General features: G+C 37.0%; 1 protein-coding gene across 1 annotated transcript in view; it reads right to left on the reverse strand.

Moving 5' to 3' along the window:
* Positions 1 to 20,373, reverse strand: part of LOC150085622 (uncharacterized) — a 298,691-nt gene that overhangs the window by 98,171 nt on the left and 180,147 nt on the right. The window contains exons 4-7 of the mRNA XM_090374621.1: positions 13,425 to 13,475; positions 8,951 to 9,123; positions 4,969 to 5,060; positions 3,591 to 3,661 (exon numbers count right to left, since the gene is read on the reverse strand). Of these exons, the coding sequence (XP_090230747.1) occupies positions 3,591 to 3,661; positions 4,969 to 5,060; positions 8,951 to 9,123; positions 13,425 to 13,475 (387 nt within the window). The remainder of the gene's footprint in view (positions 1 to 3,590; positions 3,662 to 4,968; positions 5,061 to 8,950; positions 9,124 to 13,424; positions 13,476 to 20,373) is intronic.

Raw genomic sequence — 20,373 nt, forward strand, 5'->3', positions numbered from 1 at the left:
TAAGTTAAAATAAATGGACTGAACGAAAGGCATGCAAATGACCGAACCTCCTCCTCCTCCTCCCGCGTTATTTTTAAACACTCCCAGAGTGAGATACGTAAGAGAAGGAAGGGCAGATTAGGTGTGAAGCAAGATCGAAACAATGTGTCGAGTTACAAGGCGTCTTTGAGACTATTACTTGGGTTTGAATCGCAAAGTCTAAATTCAGTTTCCGGTAATTAAATCCCTTCACTCCTCCTCCTCCTACTGAATATATACAATAAACTCTACATTTTAAAAATTTAAGCACGTTGCGTCCGTTGACAAATGAATGAAAAGTAAGATTTTAAAATTAAGCTCAGTAATAAATATTATGGACGGTAGAGGGCACCACTTGTGCAGATTTCAGGAATGAAAGCTTCTTATCTGCGGTCAGAGCAGTTTCATTACGATTTTTTGTTTTAACTATTTAGGAATTTAATTCACCTAGATATTTAAAAATGGCCACTTAGTTTAAAATCAGTACGTTTAGCGTTAATTTAATAATAAACGTAAAAAGCGGTTTCAGTTAATCGTTAAGCTAAGAGAAAAGCAAAGTTTAACAGCCGACACCATTTCGCTCTAAAATAACGAAATATGAATTGAACATCAACCGGAACATCATTTAATTGTTTAAACACAAACGAACATCTCCACGCATTGAATCCACATTCGTGGAAGACTCTTTCGTGCTCTTCCCGCAAATGAAATCTCCGATCAAAATAATTACTATAATTTAGCTCGCAATGGCCTAGAAAGAGGGAAGACTGAAATAAACTTGCTCATCATTCTGATAAAGAACTGTGCTAGTTCAACTAACCCTGGCCTCATTAGCATACCTCCAACCTTTCCACTTTCTCCGTGACCTCTGACCGAGCAGTGAGGTAGCAGCCAAGGCCCTCGCTCTCCTATTTACAAATTGCACGGACAACTGTAGCACGTACAGAAACAAAGTATCAGCGCTTAGAAAACCATTATACACGTGTTAATGACGGTTCACAACACGCACTCCATTGTTGCAACAACAATGGATTCCCAACACTTTTGTTATTGTTAAAACATGAAAAAAAAAAAAAGCCAACCGAATGCGACAGACTTCCTATTGTTGATATAACAGAATGTGACACACATACAAGGATGTGGCCCGGCTATGGCGGTGTAACACGGAGATCAAATCAAATAAGGGACTTTCTTAGAATTTCACGTACAGTTCTTTATCACAATGGAAAAACGAGAAACTAGTAATTTTCATCAAAAATGGTTACCACACAAAATGCGAAACTTTTTTTGGTAATTTATCACAACCCCCACAAAGCGTTCAGGGGACGCCAACGCCCCTTAAACCGTGGAGTAAATTTGTAAAATTAATCAATATGGTCGCCTTATACCCTTGAGCCGGCCCTGGAGCCATGTTAAAACTGTGGAGAAGCTTTTTCTATAATTTTCACTCATTCAGTATGCAAACTTTTCTTACGATTTCGTCGAATATGGTTTTGTTTATTCCAAATCGCCTCAGCAGGTACAAAAGCCGTTCTAACTATATTGTCTTGTGTAGTGGACGCAACCGAACTTCCTCTGCCATAGAAACTAAGGTTGACTCACGATGCTGTCGTGAAATATAATAATTACGTATTCTCTCAGGCGGCTTTTTCTTTCAACAACAGGAGCAGCATCTCTTTGTAATAAAATTGTTTTAATTTACGAGCATTATGAACTTTTCACTTAATTAATATACGAACTTACGTTGAATATATTTATGAATTTGTGGTATTATTAAATCGGTCTCTTGTAAATTCCGATGATTTTTATTATCCTCTTGATGGAGCTATTGTTATAACTCCCCCCATTCCTTTTACAAATTTTGGAGACACCACTGAAGTATATCGAAATTGACAATGGATGAACTATCTCTGAAAATATATAATATGACTTCCACGTCGAATCTTGCTTAATATTAAGACTATTATTTTGTTTTAAACAAAAGATACTCTTGAAGGATGGTCACATGAAATCAATAACTTCTGCGGATAATACAAAAATTCAAAAGATGACTGAATATGCTAATCATAGATGCCAAACCTTTTCAGCTTGCAGCTCTCCCCATCCCCTTCGCAGATGAATAGGTAGCCTCGCGACACTCCTCAAGAGTCGCTGTTTCAGGCTTAGAAGCCATCAGTTTGAGAAACACTGCTCTTCGATATGAAGAAAGACCATGGATGGATTCATCCAACTGGGCCAACTCAACCTGTGGGAGGGGGCCTACCAGAGTATGCGTGTTACTATGGAAAAGTATCTTTCGTCTCTAAGATGGAGGTGGTAACTGATGCTGGAATACTGCAGTGTTCTCGCAATTGCAAATACGACCACCAGTAACCCAATAACGGAAGGGAAGTGATGTGAAGAGCACATTGTGGTTCTTAGCTAATGCTACCAATCAGAATGAGCTGTGTTGTCACTTCCAGAATGTGACAGAGACTATCTTTGGCCACACAGCTTCCTGGACAGCTAGAAGCTATTACTGCTTATTGAAAAAGTAGCAGCCTGCTCTTTGGCGAGCTTGTCTGCGTCATGTGACCCGACCAACAGCAACTTCCCCCCATCCCACACCCATATTATTAACTTTGTCCATACTTTCCTCTAACTCTGAAATCTGATTTTACGTATAAAAGTAGATTAGCACATGTAGGACAAAAATATCACAAGAACCTTGACGATACAATGGACTAAGATCATTTCTCTAATCAAGGGCACTGTAAGACAAGTGTAAGTGTTATTATTACGTAAAAAAAAAGGGGAGAAAAAGCAAATTATAAAAGGTTTCTGCATGTTGATTAATCTCAGTGGCCAACAAGCCCGATTAGATCTTAATTGATTGTAGAACCAACAGTATAATTAGCGATCTATTGTCTGTAAAGTATTAAGAGCAACACACCGTTCTGATTCCTATTATCTTTCCTGCTTCGGTAAATACAGTCTGATAACAGCCACAAATAATTAGTGATAATTACGGGAACAAGAAGTTTAAAATGGCGATTTCAGATATAATCCACAAACTGAATGCTGCATTGAAACTTCAAACATCCAGGCTGATATAATTATTATTTATTACGTTAATTATTTGTCCAACGATATATCTGGATTCGAGAAACAGTAAGATCAGTTGTTCTGGATGGAAGCGTTGTAAGTTTTCAGTTTTTAGCAAGATTTTAGTGCATATACAACGCCATCCACTGGAAGTCATAATTCATCGGGATAAAATAACGAGCCCATCCCCCTTATCTTCCTTTTTTTTTTCAAGAGCCTTTTAAATATGTGTGAGAGGCGTTAGGTTAAAAATGTAGGCTAGCCCAGTTGGCATGAGCTGTTCGACCTTGATCTCATCACGCCTTCCCATCTGGCGATACTTCTTTTCATAATGCAGGAAACCAACGTATTCTTTAAGAAACAAACAATAGATTTCACACTTTAACAAGCGCAATTGTACTTTAAGAAGTGCCAATCATAACCATGACATTATGGTAATGATGTTTGAAATTAGACCATGAGGGTCATTGAAATAATGCAATAGTTACCTTCACAGTTGGACTCTTTAATGATTTTTCAGTGTCCGGGATGTATTCCAAGGTGATACCGTAAAACTGCCCTAAGAATAATAAAAACAAACAGACCACAATTAATGACAGAAAGATAAAACTGATTCTTTCATTTAATTTTGTGTATTTCTCATTAAGATAAGGATAGCATTCAGATCATTAACTTTTTTTGTTAATGTGTCTTAGCTCTTAAAATTAAATGTTAACTTTAAAGCGATTTGAAAGAACCGCATTAACATATTGACAAATCCTTAACAGGAAGTTAATCATTAATAATTTTTCTTTTTTGTTTTGTTACGTTGATCTTTAGATGATTTAAAAATGTAAATATCAACATCCCGGTTTGTATAGATCTTTGGCAAAGTTTAATAAAGGCTTTTATCTTAAGATTAACTCTTAACAAAGGGAAATAATTGCTAAAGATAACATTAACATTATTAACATTTTGTTTTTAATGTCGCTTAAAAGAAATATTAACTTTAAAATGATTTTAAACTATCGCAAAATATATTTACAAATCTTTAACAGCGTTGATGATATCATCAGCCTTTTTTTCTGTTAATGGCCTTAAAAATGTCGATCTTGATATGATTTGAAATTGAACATCTTGATTTTTAAAGGTCCTTAAACGAAGTTTAATACAAAGAAGGCAAAATCGATACCAGTGTTGGAACCGTGAGAAAGGGGTAGGCGAAATTGTCGTGCACTGACGAGGCCGTCACTTGAAGCCACATGTCACTTAGTTTCCACGGAGAGCTCTTCATCCCACCCAGTGCACACGTGTGCATAGGTGTCGTAAATCCTCCCTTCCTTGGGGTACCACCACGCCATCACCCACCTCTGGTGACCTAGTTTTTATTTTTCAGATAAAATTCGCCACTTCCCGAGTCATTCCATGTAACATTGACTTTCCTTCTTCCAACTCAACGCTCCAGTGGTTTTGGAGATGGGAAAATACGGGCATATTTACGACACTCCGACAGGGCGCGGTGTGCCTGAGGACATTTCGAGTGTCCTTGGCCTTTTTCATTACATATCATCCGATTATTATCTCGGTTCGTTCTCCAATAGGGTTTTTGCCTTGCCACTGGCCTTGTAGGATTCCAAAGCGTATTCCATCTTGTAGACTGCGCTAGCACGCGCGCACGCACTGACACCTTTCTCGTCAAAATGTCCGAGTTAAAGAGACCAAATAAATGTTTAATTTAAAGACGCTTTCGGCCAGGAAAACAATCTTCGAGGAACTCGTGTTTCTCTTACATTGTTTTCCATCAAGTCTGTGTTCAAATTGGATAAGACAGATTAAGAAAACAGTCAAGATTAGAATTTCTTGTTTTATACTTAAGGACCTCCTCACCTTTATTTATGTAAGTAATTCGGTCGTCCTCCCTTCTCTGGCTCGTGGAAATAGGAGATTCTAGGTAGTAACGGAAACCGACATCCGAATGTCTGGAATGCAAAACATAACAGATTACAATCAGCGCAAGGCTATTCTACATGGCCTCCCCATATCCCCAATCACATCGAAGGCTATTTAAGACACTTAAGGTCTTAATTTCTTGTAAGAAAGTCGGTTTCTTACAGGTAGTTTTATTAATGAAATATCCGTACAATTATTAATAACTTTTTAACATTCCTTCTTCACAAATCTATTCTGTTATCAAAAAGAGAATAGGATCGCGAGTTTGTATTTTAATTTAGTTCAATTTTTATAATAAAAAATAAGGTTTGTAAAGCTCGCAGTTTTTTTTATTTTATTTTTTATTTTTAAGGTTTTTTATTTTTTAAAAATATAAAGAACGTTTTAATAATTAAGAAAAGTTACCGAAGCGCCCAAATGGCAGTATAGTGTTTTGGTTGATGACGTCACGCACTACGTCATGTTAGTGTTGTTGCGCAGAATGAGCAAACTTTTAAAGCTTCTGTTATGTGTGATGACAACAGTAGCAGCCATTATCTCTCTCCAGAAACTAAAATACACTGACGCGTTTGTTATTAGCAGAAAAGTGTCAGTTAATGAACGATTAAGTAATGTTAGAGCGTGTTAATTGTGTCACGTGACTCTTATTCCCTTAAACAATGTATGTCACGGGATTCGAGTAATTTTTCTCCAACAAAAACAACCGCTCTTCTCCACAGTACACTTCACTGCTCAAGCTTTTAAAAAATACATAATAAAATAAAACAAAAAGTAGCCTCATTATGTGAAAGAGAAAGTTCACTGCCAACCCGAATAAATGCGCGTATTGTTTTCTCAAAACGCTAAAACAAAAAAAAGCACTTTTATGAAACTTTACAATGCTGAAGTAACTAAATATAATTAAGATGTCGAAATTACGATATATGGCTTCCTGCGCAAAGAATTTCGCAAGAAATGTATTGTTCTTAGCAGAAATGATGTGAAAGATGCTTCAAGGTCTTAGATTTATAAAAAAGAAACGTCTTCTGATCTTTTTTTTTTTTAAATTATATTACGTAGTATATGCATCCGGTTCGGACACGTGGTCTTCTAATACGCCGTTCAAATAACCTGAAAAATTTTGGAAAAAGTTTTATTCTTCCTCTAAATAATTAAGACGTGGTGTTCGGGATTTTGTATGAATAAAATTAAAATTTCAAAAAATATCTGAAATTTCAAACATTTTAAAAGTTTCTCTCTGAAGAAGGAGAAGTACAGTCATCCTCGAAACGTTAGTACCAATTAAGCTGTTTCTTCTATATAGTGTATTCTATACTTGGATGTTCTTTTAGCTATTATGACAGTAATTTCTTTAGCTTCCCCTGAGAATCTATGCAGATATAAGCAGTATTCAGCAGAAAGAAAAATTGGAGAATTATGACACCCGTACATTATCAACTGAGATTGCCAAACGCGGCTGTTTAATCTCCTGATCCTAGTGGGGGGGGACTGCCAGAAATCTATTCTATTCGTAAATTTTGAATTGCTTTAAATTTAGTCTACTTACTGTGTAGATCAGAAATGTTTTCATGGTCTCCCCACTCCAAATTCAGACCTTAAGAAGCATGCATTTCAGTAACTATTAAGGCTACCAAGTCTATCAAAAGAGGGAATCTCTCATTTATTCTTCGCAACTGCTTTGTCATGTAGTCGAGAGTTAAAAAAGAAAATCCCAACGATTAGATCCATGTGTTGGATAAATAATCTGCTGGATAAATAAGCCCCTAACCACAAAGCGTATCAAAAGAGCTGATTTATTTGCCACCATACATTAATGTCTGGATGGAACTAGTAATGAGAAATCGCTCTTGCACTCTGTGGTTCCCCAATCAGCTCAAACTCGTGACTGCAGTTTACCAGGAGCCGATGGCCAATTACTCCAACTTTGAAGTTATCTGATACCGGAATACGTCCGTTTAATTCCAGATAACATCGATTGGCTCTGGAACAATTATCCCGAGGTCAGATTAATTACGAAAATGGTCAGCTATCAACGAACACGGCAGCCATTCGGATCTGTGCAGCTATTAATTGCCAATAATAAATATTCCCAATTAATTAGATAGAATTGCGGTCACAATACAAGAACCGCTACAACACGAGGTCAAGAAGGTTTCTGGTGGATTAAGGACATCTGATAATACTGCTCGGAAGACTTTAGTAAGATTTCACGCAAAAAACATGATATTCTCTCTTTAAGATAATTTAAATAGATTTTAAAGATTTAATCTGCTTCGAAAGCCTCTCCCCGTAGTTATGCGACATCAAAAGAGACCTTGGAGTGGTTACTCAGCAGGTTGCGCCGTCTGGCGGCTATTTCCAAATCACATACTATCGGATGCTGGATGCAGGAAGATATTAATGATCCATTAACAAAAAAGAAAAGAAAAGAACACGAAAAATAAAAATTAAAAGATAAAAATCGTCTACCTGAAGTTGTTGAGGCAATTATCGATTAGTTCAGCCTGGCCGAAAAGCAGAAAATCCAGATAAGAAAGAGATATTAATTACCAATGTCATTAAATAAAAACGAAAAAGAAAAGGGAGGGGAAAAAAAGAGAATACTCAGTTAAAAATTGTCAGGTTGAGGATGTCAATAATAATAACATATCAATCTGTAGATTACATAAAAATATAGGGATAAGAGTGGAAAAACAGTAATCTGTCTTGCATTAAAAGAAAGGCCATAACAACCCGTCTGGAGATCGTGCTTCTAACTTCTTCCTTTCCGGCAGTTCATTGCCGAAGTGTGCCCCAAGGGTCTGTCAATGACTGGGATGACACAATTATGGCCGGATATTCCTCCTAGCAAACTGCAGCCAATCTTTAGGATACACCTAACCTTTTTTACTTGTGTTCAAGTTGCATGCTACATATTTAATGACGGGTTCCCTGTCATTAACCCCATCTGAAGATCGACTAACTCAGTTCTGAGCGAAAACTGCCTGTGATAAATTCTGCCTTGCCAACAGGAAGAGATCCCTGTTGCCATAGCAGTAGAGAAGTTGCAAACAATTCTTCAGACAGTCCCCATCTTCAAGGGATTGAAAACGATAATTTTAATCAGTAGAAACAGACTATCGTATTAAAAACAATAAATAAAAACAATAGACCAAAAAACAAACAAACAATAATAAACAATAGACCAAAAACAAACAATATACCGAAAAAACAAACAATAAACGTATTTAGAAACAACAGCCCGTGTTCCCATCGTAAGCAAAAGACAGCCCCCCCAAGTTTACTACATCCTACAAGACGTATCATTTTTATCACTCTGATGAAGAAAACTTACAATTGTATTAAAATCTTTAGCAAAGACTGTCTGTGATGTGATCTTTATGAAGAAAGAAACTTAATTTTGAACTCTTCTGAATACTAACTACATTGGTACATCCCTACTGATTCCGTATGCACGAAGAATGAAAACTATTTAATAAGCGCAACCCGAAACACGTACAATTACGTTATTACCGCAGAAGGACCGAACAAAGCCCTACATCAATTAATAACAAACCCGTTATTACTAAGTTAGGCCTATATTAAATTGGGGTGGAGTGTAAATACGGCTAAGTGCATAACTAACTCCATAAATCTCTATGCAAATTTCAAACCATAAATGATATGAATTAAAGCAGGGTCTAGTAGCTACGGCGAACTATTATATGTGACTCAGAACTAGTGTTCTCTTCCCTCCTCTGGTGTCCCTTCCAACAGGTAACTATTTATATATTCCAGTGACAGCCGATCCCCTCACTAAGCACCCACACGGCTTTCTTTGTTACAAAAATTACTTAAATATATCTTGTTAAGGCTTTTATTCCCGCCTATGCAATTATAATCCAATTTCTAAACATCGCTCGAGTCGTGACCAACTTACAGTTTGGGGATCTGGATTTTGTCTGATTCAGAATTGCGTCCATACTCGTGCCACGATCTGCGAGATGACTGTGATTGGGAACTGGCAGGTCGACTACCAGGGAGTACTTGAGTAGGTTGATCCGTTGACTGAAGCAACGTTTGCGCCTGAGAGAGGTCAGAATAGTCGAAGATCTGGAACAAAAAGAAGATTTACTGACATCTTTTGGCTAATACGCAACAATACATAACAAAATGCAACAATATCTATTGGGCTATTATCTTATTTCGGCGTTATCGTCTGCGTAAATTTATTATGGCCGCTCTGAAAGTTTGAAAGACGGAAGTGGAGAGATAGAAAAAAGCTTTGCGACTGTAAAACGAAACTTAAAACAAAGCAGAAGACTACTCGGTAGAGAATCGATTGTTATCATCATGATCGCGAGACGTTTCATTGTGACGTAGGTTGTGAATGCTCGGTTTGATTTTAATCGCGCATTTATTGTACATTTCACGTTATGTAATTGCAGAAGAGATGCGCTCGTGATTTTGTTATTAGAATTAATAAGAGCGCGAGCTGGCCTAGCACGATTTTTTTTTCTCTCAATTTCTGTTCACAGTGAGAATTTTTATGCGCTAATTGACGGAAATGCTGCACCTGAAGAAAATAATGACGAAATTATGTTCGCATCATACAAGAGAGAGAAAAAAAGTTTAATACATATTATGCAAATAAGTTTAGCTTTTTAACTTCCTCGAAATCGTGCGAACACAGAGTTGTAATGTGAAATAATACAAATAGCCTGCAAAAAAAAAAAAAAAATTGCCCTACTAAGATAGAACTTTTTTTTTTTTTTTTTTTCTGGATTCGCATTCTCATTTGTAATGTAAAAATGCTGCCTTGCAGGTTTAAATCTTCAGCGCATGGGTAAGAAGGAAGGGTTTCATAGAAGGAATAAATGTGGAAGAGAAGTTGGTACAAAGTTTTATAAGTGATATTATATATTCATATAAATAAATACATATTGTACTATATAAATGAGAATGAAGTGACTGGTAGATTCAACCTGTGCATTCACTCTATTGGGTAGAGTGAGTTTTAGATATCACCACTACTAATGGGTGTGGGGAACGAATATTACTTGGTGAGGCACTGCTGACATTGTACAGAGTTAGCAGCTGTAACAGTATGGTACGAGTTTGCGTCAACTTTATAATTGGAACCTATTTTTTGGAGAAATTGTTAATGGACACTTATTACAGTATCCTTGAATGGGCATTAAAAATATGCTGATACGTTGAAACATGTCCTTTACCTCATCTGCCTTTATATAGTCGTCCCGAGGTATAAAGACAAAACTTATTTATTTTATTAGGTTGCGCGTTGTCATTCCGGACTTGAGACAAACAGAGATGGTGGACCAGGTGATCTTTCAACAGGACTGGCAGGTCCATGTATTCATCGAAGAGTTACTACATTTTTAAGAGAACATTTTGGTGGAAGAAACATCAGTAGTGTCCAATCGGAGCGAGCTGTTACTGATTCAGAGAAAAGATATTTTGAGCGATATCTGTAGAGTGGGCATATAATTGTGGGCATAAAAAGTTGTCTAGAATTTTGGATGTTGTTGAAGATGAGTATGAATCCATCCCACTAGCTGGTTAATAAGATCAGCATTTAGGAAGTGACAGATATTAGATCGACAAGGCTACGAAGTTTATTATGACAATTGTATTTTAATATTTTTCTTGGCTTCCATCTCAAGAGATCTTTTAAGACGGAAATTTTTAGATCTGGGAATTTTGGCTAAAACTTCCTTGAAATTTTATACTATAATTAAATTCACAAATAGATAATTGCTGTACTAGGAGTTAAGAAGAGGTTGAAATGCCAATATCAAATAAAATATTACGACGCATGTGGTGTTCTAGATGAGAAAAGAGGTTTCGGTTATACAATAAGTAGCAAACAAGTTTTATCTCAGTGTATATAAAAAGAAATTCGTGCAAAATTAAACTGAATTAAAAGTAGTTTTATCGGAATGAATTCTTTAGCGTTCAAATACAAACAATGAATACCGTGAGGACGTATAACCATCCTGGAATAACTCATGGACCATTGAGGGCCGGTTTATCACTTCAAAAATGGTTGCACCGGCTATCTAACTCCCATCTGAAGGAGTCTGTAAGAACTCCTCTACTCTCTGATGGGATTCGAACCCAAGACCTCTCCAAAAGGCTGACAAGTGGCGAAACCACTATATCTTCAGAGAGTGCACAAATATTGATAACACGAAAGCCACTGTCAATTCAGAAAGAAAGAAAGGAGAAGAAAGGATTAAGCTTAAAAAGCTTATATTAATGGTAAAAGATTTCCACGAATTATAACCATTCAGTTCGATCAACTGAACAAGGCATAATTTCTGTGTACATAAAATATAGATTGTGTCGGAAAAACTGCTGCATCCTAAATTAAATTGATTCAGCTGAGCTTCAGTATACAAATAAATAAATGCAACGAATGAACCAGACATCATATGATTATTTAGTGATGCTGGATGTCTCAAGGATGATAAACAATTCTTTTCAGAGAGGCAACTCTATCATCCGCGGCCTGCCAGCGAATTATCCAGACTTCACTTTGTTTTGTCTTGAATTTCCAGAATCTGGATGAAGACTATGGGTGCGTTCTGCTATTCTATGATGCGAACATCGATTGTATTGGGATTTCGTCTAATATAAATGGCTCCTCATCCCGTCTTTCTTTTTTTTGTTCCAACATATAGCTTGATTGATCATTTTGCATATATCATCGCGATGTATTGGCATACAAATTTTGTAAACAGCTCTATCAACTCTTTTAGGGTAGCACAATTTTTCTGACACTGAATGTACTTCTGTGAATCTTTAACATTTAATCTGTGCAAGGTAGATCCCCTCCAATGACGTATATAAGCACTGGACTGATCGAAACGTGAGAATATAAAGTGCGAGTTTTGAAAATGAAAATTGTATTTAAAAATAGTTATACATGTTCGTGAATGCAATTAAAAGTGGACAAAATTTATTGCTAAATTGTTAAAATGTTTAGTAATTTTAAATCACAAATCCATTTTCTAAACTTAATATTAAAACACTTATTTAAAATGTATAATATCATGGAAGATGTCCGAAAATATGTCACTCACACCAAATGCAGCCTTGGTATTCTCACTTTCCGATCACCTCTCTTTTTATTGCGTTATTATCCACATAAAAATACTAAATTTCGAGATTATGTCTCTCTGAATTAGTAGATTTAATTTATTGTGTTATTATTAATAATTTGAATGATGAATCTTATACATTTGGAATATCCCATGGTAACAGATTATGCATTTGAATTTCAGGCGGTTATTTTTCATTCGTCGAACCATACTTCAGTTGCATATATTTTTATAATCCCTGCGGTTTCGTGAGGGGAAAATATAAAAGACAGAGCCTATTTGGCACCTACGTATTTGCAATTTACGTTGGCCATTTTGATCTACAAATATTAAGGGCGCCCATAATATGCCAGAGGGTAAACTGCTTGGAGAAAAGTAGTTTAAAGAAACGGATTGCCTTTTCGATCAGCGGAAAGGACATGCTAGTCATCCATCCTTAAGCACCCTGACGCATCCCAGTGTCTCGATCGGCTTTGCAACGAGGTTTCAAATGTTCTTGAGGATGATCCATTTCACAACAAAGCAGATTATCATTCAGATGTTTATGTAAACAAGCAGAATACTCCTTATTGGGCTTTAGAAAGCCCTCGTAATTTGACAATCCCTGAATCCTGAATGAGTTACAATGTACTGTGGTGTGCATTTCCTGTAATGGCATCTTTGGACCGATGTTTTCATTAAAAGCACAGTCACTTAAGAAATTTATCTCAATGTTATAATGGGTTACAGGGTTGACACCTAATTTCAACAAGGAGATCGACCAAGGAGACTTCCTACAGCAGGTATTGTGTTGTATTTTTCGAAATAAACATTTGGAAACGCCGTACTCAAAGCAATTTCCTGATGTTCGGTGTTGGAATTTGGCTTGGCTACCTCTCCAATCCAACCGAAACTCGAGAGACTATCTATGAGGATATGTCAAAGATTCGATCGAAACCAATCCTCCCACAGTATATTTGAAAGACAGTAAAACGAGAGGTGTTTTCAATCTTCATAAAAAAATCTCTGAACCTTTGCTTGCTTTCTTTCTTTCTTGAACTTCGTTATCCGATTTCAACACAGCATTTCACAAAGAGAGGAACATATTAAAGGTATTTTTGATTTCAGGGCTATCTTCCACTTGTACAATCTCTTTAAATAAATAATTAACAAAAGTATGTGGTGATTGCAATTACGTGTTCATAAGCAACTGGGAACGGTTCGATTAATAAAAATAACCGTTTATTTTAAATACTGGGCAATAATATTATATCAGAATCAGCAAATGCTTCATATATTTACAGAACTCACCTCATCTTTTCGGACTGTAAGAACGTCATCAGCTAGGCTAGGAAGAAAGTGCTAGGAAGAAAGAATAAATATATGAAGCATTTGCTATTTCTATTACAATATTAGTACACCTCGCACGAAACTTTAAAGCAAATTACTATAAAAAATTCTTTATATAACACTAATATATTTTTTCATAATCTTATAATACGTACATAAAGATTTTTTAAAATATCTTTGCAAAGTACAGAAATTACAAACCCTAAGTACAGAAACAAACCCTACAAACCCTAAATAGAGAAATTCTTAGAATTGCCACTAGATGTCAGCACGAGTCCATTAGTCGGTTGTGCTTCTGATCTGGTTGGTAATTCCAGGCTGTGGCTGTGTTTCGGTTGAGACATTTTTATTACGCTTAATACGCCACTTATTTTTACATTTGTTGAAGCTACCAAGTTTCTGTACACAAGCAGATCATGGCCGAAGTGGCTGTCTGCTGGTAGTTATCTGATTCAAAGTGACTGGATTACTTGATTATCATACGAATCACTCACAAGACAAAATTTACATTCAGAGCAAGTAGCTTCAAGTATAGTAAATCATATTAACAAAAGGTGTGGTGGAGATCTGGTTGGTTCCTCAAAACGTTATTGCATATTATATTAATGAATGCAAAACGTTAGACCATAACATAACAAATGCACATGACAGAGGATTTTGCGTGTATTATAACCAGAAATAGCAAATTATTATTATTATTCCAAGTATATGAAAATTACTCATATTACGTTCTCTTTTTTTTTTGCCAATACATTAAAGGAATTTTTAAACTCTACCAATTGTAACCATTCGAGGGCTGCTTTCAGTCTGTTAAAGTGTGTAATATAAGATATAATAACTCGTATAATGCGCTCCGATATTATAGCACAACTAGCATATCGGAGTGCATAAGCCAATTATTATCCTGCAAAGCAATTTAATTCCTCGAGAATGCTTTTTTATTGCTACCTTTTGTAGTCCAAGAAATGGCTGACTATTATTGAACCATGGTCATATACAAACTCTAGACAAACGTGCTGCATGGTTCAAGGAAGACCAACTGTAAACAACATCATTAAATTCCAGAGGCCATCGGTGTAGGGCATTCACAGAACAGATTTCCTGACGGATAAGCGCGGTTTCAGTAAGGAAATTTCATGTTGAAAATCAATGCTAAAGTAATTAGCTCAAACATTTTGTCAGTACCATCTCGGTTTACAACCGCCTGGTGAATCATCTCAACTCATAGTCCCATGAGTAGGCAGAGTATCCGGCAACTAATAGAAATCAGAGTGGCCAGAAAGAATCCTGCAACAGACTCGGGAGTTCTTAAGCAGCCAAAAACATTGCAGAAATATTAAAAATGCAATTTTATAGTTGCTTTCTAGGTGTATTTGAAAAAAAAAAAAAATCCTTTATGGCACGTGCTTATTTTGAATTAGTTTCTCTTGGCATTAACTGCCGTGAAGAGAATTTGTCACTCACCAACGTAACGTTTTAGTTAGTTTGATAGGCCTAAAAGATTTATTTAGTTAAAAAATGCACGATTCGTCTGATTGTCACTGGAGGGCGGCACTAGCTAATTGCAAAAACAGACTACGCTACAAAATGGCTTCTTGAAGGCGTTGTTACAGCCGTACTGATAACAAATAGTCACATATGTTTCCATACGAGCTCCTGAAAGAGTAAACACAACTTATCACCATTGCTGGAGCACTACAGCTCGTGATATTGATCACCCCTGCCACTCTGCGACAATCTACGCAACAGCTCAAGGTACGTACCATGGCATATACCCAAGATACTAATCTATAATCGTGTGGAAAATCTAGGATACAGTGACCTAAAGATCCGCAAATGCATTTCCTTCTTTTACTTGTTAGCAATCTGATTAAAACTTTTCAAACTTCACTCTGTATTTGATTGATTGATAGGTCCAAATATGTTAATAGATTTGATATAATTTCCAGATATAAAAAAATACTATAGGTATTGAAAAATAATCTTCTTTATTTTCAAAAAACTAATTAACTCTTGATCTAGAATAATTTATTTTAAGATTAAGAAAACAAACTACAAAAATTAGTAAATTTTTCATAGGAGTTAGTTGAAATATAACAACACCTACTGAAAAATTTTATATTCTAACAATGTTTATGACAACAGTTTAACATATCAATATTGTGTTAATAGATATGAGCAACAGTAAATGTTTTTAGCAAATCAATTAATTTAGTCCACACTACTAAGGAGGTGGAAATTTATTAACAAATCACGTATCATGAGAAAATACGCGCGTTAGACTTCAAAGAAAACAGAAAAGGAAATCTTCTTAATGTTCTTTGGTTATTGTATTTGCTGGGGGATACCAAGCCTGTTCTGTCATCCTAGAACAAACTCTCCTCTCTTCCCCATTGCCATGAGCCATTTTTTTTTGTTTTGTTTTTTCGCTCTTTTTCCAGCTTGAGTGCATCCAACTTTCATTTGCCACGGCTATTGAACAGATAAAGGTCATGGCTGTAAAACACGACTTCATTCACAGAATACCCCCACAAGAGGTGTTCCCAAGACGAGCACCCTTCCTGTCCACCATTGTCGCGAGCGTTCGGGCAAGTAAACATATCAGCAAGCAAGAAGTCTTTGGTAAATACGTCGCTCCGAACGATCTCTGGCGGCGGAGAGAGTAACCTTGGAGAGGGAGAAGTCAATGACCTCGCCGACTTACCTGGAGAGAGAGAGAGAGAGAGAGAGAGAGTATAAGAACACTTTAAAAGACCGTTTACTTTCTCTCCGTAGGGTCTCCGGTTCATGGCGATGACCTGACACCTTTTGTCTCACATAGGAGTGATTGACCCACTCCACCTCTCTGGGTACCGAGGGGAGTCCCGCAGGTGAGCTGTTATTTCAGTCTTACCTACACGTTGTACTTACGAATGTTGGGGGATCACACGAAAGCCTTAGGACCGCCATGGGCGAGACTACCTTGTCGTCTGGGAGTCGTGTGACCTTCGCAGTGGGTACAGGTGACCATGAGGTGGCTCCGACGGCTTAGGCAGTTATCATTGTGTGTGTATATATTTGTGTCTCCGTTGTCCAAGTGGTGGAAATAATTTATTGTTATTGCGCCATCAGGGCAATGGCATGAAATGAACTGAGCGGGCACCGATCATTGGAATTACAGCCGGTACCGGATATGCAGATGTCAGACCATTAAAATAATATTTGACTGCTTACAGTTGGTTATTATCTCGTATAATATGGCGCATTAATTTGCCATAAAGTGTACTTCGCCGTGTGCAGAGATAAAAATTAATAACAATAATAAATTAAATGGTTCACATTTATTCCGTTAGGTGTCGCAACTTACGATACGCTTATTTTATAGATCTATATATTTGGGGATCCAGACACGAGGATTCTGCGTATGTACTTGTCTAGGCACGTACATAAGGCCTCAGCGTATGAACCTTATATCCAGATCCGTACATAAGGCCTTGTGTACGAAACTTATACCTAGATCCGTACATAAGGCCTTGTGTACGAAACTTATACCTAGATCCGTACATAAGGCCTCTGCGATATCTATTCAATTTCATTGTGCGCTCCATATTTAAGAGCACAGCATGAACTCTTCCGTTATTTCTATGGGTGGACCTAGCACGTGTGCTTCACGAGAATGCTTCAAAACGATAAAATCATTTTAATAAGAGTTTATTCCCCAATACTTTTGAGATTGTCTTTATGAGACAATATGTCTTTAGACTACACAGATGAATAATAAAAAAGCATTAGATGAACTGGAAAAGTTGTGAAATTAGAAAATAGTGGGTTAAAATGCAGAGTTTATACATCCTGCTTTTGCAGATTCTTTCAGAAAAAGACAACAAGCTACATTATGTTTGGTTCAAGGAAATGGACAATATGCTACTCGGGAATACAATGGAAGATGCCTGGGGGACTTTCTTGAGTAGAAAAATAATCTTTGCTACTTCCAGAGAGGGCAAGAAGTGTTGGGGGGGAGAAGGGTAGTTTACCTGATTCGAAGAGGTGATAACATTGGGCGTAGTTCTGTAAGAAAACACCGGGTGGTGACTTCTTGAGGGAAAATAGATGTGGTGTTGATGAGACCTTTGCTCCATCTTAGATCGGGTGAGCGATTACTTACTGTCTTGACACAGGAAGAGGCTCATGCCCGTAAAGACCCATGTGTTTATCGGGGATTTTCTGTAAGAATGGTACTGTATAAAAAAAAAAAAAAAATGATGATCTTTTAGCTTTGAATTTTCTGTCGATTATAAGCAGAATAAAAGATTGGGATATTTTGTGGACGGTGCCTTCTTTCTGGTCTGTCATTGGGGACAATGGCAAGATGCAGTTAATAGTCAGTTCGCTGATCTGGAAGAGTTAACTTTAAGGTTAATTAAGAACTTGTTCGAATATCTTTATAATAGTTATGGTTCTGGGTAAGCTGGACCATGATCAGATTCATTTAAATTTCGTTTTAAAATTAGCATGAAGTGTTGCAAACTTATCGTTAGGTTTCCTCTTTTGATGAATGCAGGGATGCTTCTGCTCTGTTTCTCAACTGCTGTCGGAAAATATATATTAGAACACTACAGGCTTAATGTTTTGTTGGTGACAATTCTTTCTTTTTATTAAAAAATCAAAAACATCTCTCGACCACCTATAAACTATTTGTGATTTCACATCTGTAAATAAACTGGCTATTAAAAGTGTTTATAGAGAACTACATATAGAGAAAAGGGAAATTTAAAATTACTGGAATAATGAAGTGGAAAATAATTTAGGTTTTAACAACAGATCCGATTAAAATATGGCAAAACCATCACCAGGCAATTGCACGAAAGTATTATCTGAATACGGGTAGGAATTTAGTGATTGAAAATCATTGCAAATAAATATATACTAGCACTGTGCCCGTATTAATGTGCTGTAGTTCGTCTATAACAATTAAATACAGATATTTTAAGGTTTTACTTTAATTTTTTAATTTTTTTATTTTGGTTTTATTATTTATTTATTTTCTTTTACGGTTCTGAAAAATTCAAGGATAAGACCTGCACAAGAGATCGAGAGATTATTGCTGTGGTCGAACATGGCAGAAATTTCAAAATTTTACTGTAAAAAGCACAAAATTTACCACGTCTGCAAGGTTAAAAAACAGGAGTCGCCGCTAGCTGGGTTTCCCCATAATTCCAGAGGCCGATCTACTCAGTGCCTAGCGGAAAACCCAAGAAAAGCTCCTTCAGACACAACGAGATAATGACCCTTGACCTTTACATTGGAAAAAGATAAAAACAACGATGTGTACAGCTCTTTTACCCTTGAATTCTGCTCTTTTAACTTCAACTCCGCCCAGTGAATCGAATGTCACATGACAGATAGAAGTACAGAAACCACGGTAATCGAGGGCGTTTCCATAATACCGTCCACCATTTCACTTAAACAAAAAGACTCAATAACTGCACACAACAAAGATTGAGTTGAGAAATATTTAGCGACAAATTCCAATAAACCGCACGCGTACAGAAAACACATTGTACACAAACGAAATACATTTCTGTTCAGCTTCGTAATGCTTACAAAGCACAAACCCAAGATCAACTTGAAAATGAGTTGCAGTAAGAGCAGAAAACAGTGTCAGAGATCAAGGATATAGCCACGTTCTACATGGAGTGGATAATTCGAGCGTTTTGGTACTCGATAATACGCTTTATGATAAGCTGAACATACTACAGTCCTCCCATTGGTGCCCAACAACTTACAAAGAGCCAGGTCTGTACTTACACATAGACCGGTCAGTTATAATCAATCAGCCGAGATTGCTTATTTAAAAGACATCTTTAACCCTTTATTAAAACCTGGGAAAGGAGAGATAGATGTTCCTCTTAGATTTCTAATCACCGTTTGCGTTGCCCTCCCCCCCTCTCGCTTCGTCAACCAGAGGTTGGAAGTTGTGCCGACAGCATCATCGCGTGCTTCTTACAACGGATGAGCTAATATGCAAAACGATCCACAACACGCTATTTAATTCTTTTTTATGCGTCTAATAATTACAAGTACGGTAAATAAAACAGAGCACTTTAATTGGCTAATAAGTACTGCCAAGAAGGTAATAAAGGTCAAAGGCCTTCCAGGATCGACAACAGTTGAGTGAACTGACAAATTAGTGTGTTGGTCCGTAGTGGAGGAACAATTTGTTCTGTTAATAGGCACTCGTAATTACATGGCTTCTTCAACTGACTTTTTTACGCGTTTAAAAATAGACTGATGGGTAGAAAAGAAGCGGAAAAACATCAACTGGACAAAAAAAAAGAAGTTAAATCCCTAATTATACTTATGATCGAAGTTTGTAGCACCCTAGGTTGCACCAGAAGAAACTAAGGAACAAGGGCCAAAAGGGGGCGCTCTTTTCACTGCCTGTACATGCGCAAAATATGTTGTACAAAAGATGGCTTTTGAATTAGATATTTTGGAGATTTTGGAACTGGTGGGAAAACAGATTGCATTCTGGGTGATTGGAATGTTAAGAACCGAATAATTGCTGGAGATTTAAACCGGACATCCAGGCTGAGTTTCCGTTGAAAGGTAGGGATGGTGCTCTCCTGGATGTTCGAGGAAGTGGATTTTAATACGTCGGCTGCGTTGGATGTCCACTGGGGATTCATCTGGCATCTGCTGGGCAAACTAAATGGGCATTTCGAGGTCCGCGATTCCGGCGAACGAACGCTTGTTGGATCAATGTGCAGCCTGTTGAAGGAAGTACTGCCGTGCGCATGCGTGGCAAGGAAAGCGCCAAATCATCTTCGTTTTCAAGCGTCGAGGCATTTTCGACAAACTTTCTGAGTTCGTGAATGGGTGGTATCGAGGAAGACGGAATTCCACGTTGTGCGAGCATGCGCGCGTCTGT

This window comes from Mastigoproctus giganteus, chromosome 5 (assembly GCF_048544385.1).
Source record: "Mastigoproctus giganteus isolate SK-2022 chromosome 5, ASM4854438v1, whole genome shotgun sequence".
Classification (NCBI taxonomy): domain Eukaryota; kingdom Metazoa; phylum Arthropoda; class Arachnida; order Uropygi; family Thelyphonidae; genus Mastigoproctus; species Mastigoproctus giganteus.